This window comes from Piliocolobus tephrosceles, chromosome 19, assembly GCF_002776525.5.
Source record: "Piliocolobus tephrosceles isolate RC106 chromosome 19, ASM277652v3, whole genome shotgun sequence".
Taxonomy (NCBI): domain Eukaryota; kingdom Metazoa; phylum Chordata; class Mammalia; order Primates; family Cercopithecidae; genus Piliocolobus; species Piliocolobus tephrosceles.
In genome coordinates, this window is record NC_045452.1 from 28,429,310 (window position 1) to 28,435,150 (window position 5,841).

Here is a 5,841-nt window from a genome sequence, read left to right on the forward strand (position 1 = left end):
AGCCCCGGTTAATTCGCCCTTAAGGGCCTATTCCACATTCTCCACACATTTTTACAGTCTCACAAAACCTAAAATATCTACCAACAAATAGACTGTACTGCCAAAATTGTGCTGAAAGTTTGTATCGTATCAAAACTGAATCTGTAAGTTTCACATCTTATAAACAAACAACTGTAACTGGAAGCTGTTAGCTATCCAACCCTTCCTATATTACAGAATGACAGCCAACCTCAGAAACGAAACAAATCAGAAAGTTAACTTTTTAATTCTTCCAGGGCTCCTGTGGCAATGTTGTATCCTAATAACTCACTGTTTAAACAATTCCTCTGAAACACTGACTCAAACAGCCCGCCAATCTGAGGTCTTCTTGGCAGTAGTTTGGGTTTATAAATAAGGTCATCTGCCTGCACCAGCATCCTTGAATGTCAGGCAAACCTCAAAGAGCCACTAGGGGACCTTTATTGTTCCCCCAACCCCCGCGAAGTTCTTCTGTCTCTTCTGTGTCTCCCAATTCCAACACCTCCCCAGCCCCGCAGGCCAGCCCTGGCACACAGGGTCAGACGCGTGGAACACCAGCCAAACTTCCGACAGCTGAGCTGAGGCTTCCCCTCCCTTCTGTTCACCTCCAGCCCCAGAGCAGGCGAGCAAGGTTCCCACACTGGCTCCACCACTAACTGGGCAGGCCTCTTCAACGGCACCCAAATTACAAGCCCGCGTCCAGGGGCAGAAGCCAAGATCAAATAAGGCTATGCTTTTCAAAGAGCTTGCACAAAGCCCTACACACGTAAGGCCGACTGTTATTATCTGCAGGAGACAGAAAAACCAGACCAAGGGAACACCGGCTGCATTATAGGGTGACTCAGGGACCCATCTGACAATTTCCAACAGTCCCACCCTGGAATTAATTGGCACATGGAAGGGGCAGTGACCTCTGATCTTCCCAGAGACCCCTGTGGCTGGCTGATGAAAGAGCACCCCCAAGCAAACCCTGTGACCCAGATCACCTGGAGGCCACATTTTAACAGCTGTACTCAGGAGTCACTAGCCTGCTGAGAAAGGTGCTGAGCCCCGGTCTTGAACTTGGAGAACCGCAGGCCTGCTCCCAGCATGCTGACGGAAGCGGCGTGCTGCCTCTCCCCCTCGCTGGGCCTAGGTGGGGTGCTCACCCCCAGCATCCAACCAGCGGCAACAAATCCTTGCAGAGCTGCCCGGGCCCGGCCCAAATGCGCCCCGGCATGCCAGGCGGGGCCCTTGGCGGGTTCCTGAGGCTCTCCAGGAGGCCCATCCGGAGCCGCTCCTCCCACCCCGACGGCCACTCACCAAACACAGACACCTCCATGAGCGCCTCCAGCGGCCGGTTGTTGTCCAGGTCGCGGCTGAGCTGCAGCTCACCGGTGGCGGGGTCCAACAGCAACAGGCGCAGCTCATTGCCCCGCAGGAAGGTGTAGTTGAGGCTGTCCGACACGTCGGGGTCATGGGCCTGGATGCGGCCGATCACCCCGGTGGGGAAGTTGTTGGACTTGTTGGTGACGTAGTTGTTGAAGAGGATCTGGAAGTCGGGCAGCACAGGCGGGTTGTCATTCTGGTCCACGAGAAGGATGTGGACCGTGGCTCGGCTCACCAGCGGAGCCGATGTGGCCTGCACCACCAGCACATACTCCCGCCGGACCTCAAAGTCCAGCTCCACCATGGCACGCAGGTCCCCATTGAGCAGGTCCAGCTGGAAGAAATGCCGCATATCTCCTTCCACGATCTGATACATGATCTGGGCATTGGGGCCTTCATCGGGGTCGTTAGCACGAATCTTTGCCACCACCGACCCCACTGGGTTGTTCTCCTCAACAAACAGCTCCAGCTCATCCTTCTCAAACATGGGGGCATTGTCATTAATGTCCAAGATGGTCACCTGGATTTCCACCGAGGCGCTAAGGGGAGTGGGACTGCCCCGATCCACAGCCAGAGCCCAAAGGTTGTACACGGCCACATTCTCCCGGTCCAGCCGGCGCTGGGTCCGGATCACACCAGACGTGGGCTCAATGTAGAAGTCCCCATCACCGTCGTCCCCACCCTGGAAGGTGTACAGCAGACGTCCATTGGGACCTGAGTCCCGGTCCGTGGCAGAGACCTGCAGGATGCTGGTTGAGGGTGGAGCATCCTCAAAGATGGAACCCTGGTAGAAATCCCACAGGAACTGGGGCGCATTGTCATTGGCATCGAGGATGAGAATCTCTAGGGTGGTGGTGTCTGACTTCTGAGGGATGCCGTTGTCCTGGGCCATAATGGTCAGTGTGTAGGCGACCTGGTTCTCATAGTCCAACTCCATCATGGTGTACATGGTGCCACTGTCGGGGTCGATGCGGAACTGCGGCACGGGGTCCTGAATCACGTAGGTGATGCGGGCATTCTCTCCTGTGTCCTCATCGTTGGCACTGAGGGTAGCAATGGAGGTGCCCACAGGCCTGTCCTCACTGACACTCACTGTGTAATGGGAGCTCTGAAAGACGGGCCGGTGGGTGTTGGCGTCAGTGACATTGATTAGGACATGTGCAGTGTGTGACCGTGTGCCGTCGGAGGCCGTCACTGCCAGCACGTACTGCTGCTCCTGCTTGTAGTCCAGAGGTAGTGCCAGGGTGATGAGGCCACCCCCTCTCTGGCTGCTGAGTGCAAAGCGGTTCCGGGTGTTGCCCCCCGTGAGCTGGTAGGTAATCACACTGTTAGCGTCACGGTCGCGGGCCTGCAGGGTCAGCACGCTGCTCCCCACAGCCGCATCCTCATTCAGACGGAGCTCGTAGGTGGGCTGCGTGAACACCGGGTCGTTGTCGTTCACATCCAGCACCGTGATGGACACGCTGGTGGAGGAGCTCATGGGGGGCGAGCCGTGGTCCACCGCCTCCACCCCGAAGCTATAGTGCTCCACCTCCTCGCGGTCCAGCTCGGCACACACTGTGATCCAACCGGAGCTGTTGTGGATCTGAAAGGGGAAGTCAGGGGTGGGGGCAGGGTTCTTAGGCCCAGCGCTGCCACCCCCCAGAAAGGCGGAGGCTGTGTCCACCAGGCGATAGTGCAGCCGTGCGTTCTCCCCTGAGTCCGCGTCCACCGCCTGAATGTGCACCACGGGGTAGCCCAGGGGCACATTCTCCAGCACCGTGGCCTGGAACGGGCTGCTCACAAAGATAGGCTCGTTGTCGTTGACATCCAGCACCTGCACAGACACCACCCCGGAAGAATTGATGAGCGGGGGCCGGCCCCCATCCTGGGCCTTGATGCTCAGCGAGTACTTTTGGACATCCTCGAAATCCAGGGGGTTGATCACATCCAGGATCCCGCTCAGTGAGTGCAGGTAGAACTGACCGGCCACGTTCCCGCTGAGGATGCTGTAGTGAATGGCCGCGTTCTGGCCCTGGTCCCGGTCCGTGGCCTGCACTCGCAGCACAGCAGTGTTGAGCCCCACGTCCTCAGGCACCTGGACCACGTAGTTCTGCTCACTGAACTGGGGGTAGTTGTCGTTCTCGTCCTCCACCTCGATGTACACGGTGGCCGTGGCGCTGAGCGGGCCCGGGTTGCGCCCCTGGTCGTTGGCCTCCACCAGCAGCTGGTAGTCGGCCGCCTCCTCCCGGTCCAGCACCGCCCTCGTGCTCACCACGCCGGAGCTCTCGTTGAGCTGGAAGACGTCCCACGCGCCCCCCAGCACGCGGTAGCGCAAGTTGGCGTTGACAGGCGAGTCGCGGTCGCTGGCGCGGATGGTCAGCACCTCGTAGCCCACCTCCAGGTTCTCCCGCACGCGCTCGCGGTACTCCGACTGCTCGAAGACCGGGCTGTGGTCGTTGGTGTCTTTGACCAAGACGGTGATGTAGGTGGTGGCCGAGCGCGGCGGCGTGCTGTAGTCGACGGCCTTCACCCTGAGGACGTGCGTCTCCTTGGTCTCGCGGTCCAGCACGCTGTCCGTGCTCACGGCACCCGTGGCGGAGTCGATGCGGAAGTAGTCCCGGGAGCGCTCGTCGAACAGCCCCTCCATGTAATAGCTCACTCGCTCCTCCTCGCCCTCGATGGTGTAGTGTGCGTGCAGCTGGAGGATGAGGGTGCCCGCCGGCTCGTTCTCAAACAACGCTACCTGGTAGTTGGGCATCGGGAACTTCAGGCTCCCTCTGCCACTCGTGCCCCGCCGGGCCCGTCGCGCCGGCCCCGCCCGAGCTTGGGGCAAGTTCGGCGGCAGCGGCGGCGATGGGGATGGCGACGCGGAGGGCGTCCCCGCGGTGGCTGCCTCCAGCGCCAGTCCCACCCGTACGGAGCCAGCCGCGCGCCAAAGGGCGCACAGCAGACGCAAGCGGACCGAACTGCCCGGCGGCAGGCAGATGGGGCGGCCAGGACAGCGGGGCCCGGGGCGCGGCGGGCAGCTGCAGGCGGGTAAGGTGGTCGGGGCTGCGAGCGCCGAATGCTGCGCGGCCGCGCCGTCGCCGGGGACCGGGAAGCAGAACGCCCCGCAGAGCCGGGCACGGGCTCCGCAGCCCGGATGGTGCGCGCGCGCCCGCAGGCGGCGGCTCAGCGCCGTCGGGGCACCGCGGGCCGCCAAGCGGACTTGCAGCGGCAGCGGGCGCCCAGCCGGGCGCACGCAGCCCCGGGGCCCGGCGCCCGAGACGCGCCGCTGTCCTGCCAGCCGCCCATCGCGGCCCACGTCCAGCAGCTCCCGCGGCGCCCGGGACGTGCGCGCGGCTCCCACCGCGTAGGTACAGCCTGGCCCGAGGGCGAAGGCGCGGGCCCCGCCGGGTACGCGCGGCTCCCAGGCGGCCGCTCGCAGCCCCAGCGCCGGCAGGGCGGCGGCGGCGGCCAGGAGCAGCAGCATGGGCAGCACGGGCGGCGGCGGCGCCATGGCCCGGAGCCCGAGCCCGAGCCGGGCGCCCAAACACAATCCATGCACCCGGCGCGCCTCCGCATCCACCCGGCGCGGCCGGGGAGCGGCTTGCGGGCGCCTGGCGCCCGGCCCTCGGGGCGGTCCGCGTCCCGCCTCCCCGGGGGCCCTGGCGGGGACTGTGGGGAGCGCGCGCCCGGCCTCCCCCGCAGCTTCCACTTCGAGAGCACTTTGCGAAAGTTTGCGAAGTTGGTTTCAAGATGGCTCCTCCGCGCGTCCCGGGAGGGCGCCGCGCATCAACCTGCGGCGGCGGCGGCTCCAGGCAGCTCCAGGTGGCTCCGGCGCGGGCTCGGCCGGACGGGCGTGGGAAGCGGGGCGGGCCCGGCGCGGGGCGGGGGCTGAGTTCCCGGAGCGGGCTGGGCAGCTCCGCGCCGCGCAGACCCCGGAGGCCGGCTGCTGCCTGGGCGGTGCGCTTGGCCCGCGCCCCCTCCGCCCGCACTCTCCCCGCCCCCGGCCCGGCCCCGCCCCGCCCCCGGCCCAGCCGCGTATTGTTCGGCCCGCGGGGGAGCCGGCTCGGAGGTGCGCGCCGAGAGGATCGCTATGGAGACGCGAGGGCGCGGCCAGGGCGGGGACTGGGGGTCTAGTCCCCCGAGGCCTCCCCACCCAACCTCCCGGAGGGGCGGGGCCGAGGGAACAGGGCCGGGAAAGGTGGGGCTGGGGCTCCCGGTGGCCGCTACCCGTGGGGCGGTGGCTCTGCACCTCAGGCCCGGGGCCGAGGCTCAGAGCATGGCTCCCCACCCCGGCAGAAAGATCCACTGAGGCCGCCGCGAGGAGTGCTGCGCGGGTAGGACCCGGGGGCGGAGGACTGGGGCCGAGGGGGCCAGGGAGCCCCCCCATTAAGGACTGCGGAGGCTGTCGAGGGGGTTACCCATTTTACAGCAAGACGCACGGAGGCTAAAATGCTTCACCCCGACTAAAACTCCCTGGACTTTGAA

General features: G+C 64.5%; 1 protein-coding gene across 1 annotated transcript in view; it reads right to left on the reverse strand.

Moving 5' to 3' along the window:
• The window catches only part of CELSR1 (cadherin EGF LAG seven-pass G-type receptor 1), a 204,913-nt gene extending 200,046 nt beyond the window's left edge, over positions 1–4,867 (reverse strand). Inside the window, exon 1 of the mRNA XM_026447968.1 lies at positions 1,321–4,867. Within this exon, the coding sequence (XP_026303753.1) occupies positions 1,321–4,867 (3,547 nt within the window). The remainder of the gene's footprint in view (positions 1–1,320) is intronic.
• Positions 4,868–5,841: the final 974 nt, after the last annotated feature.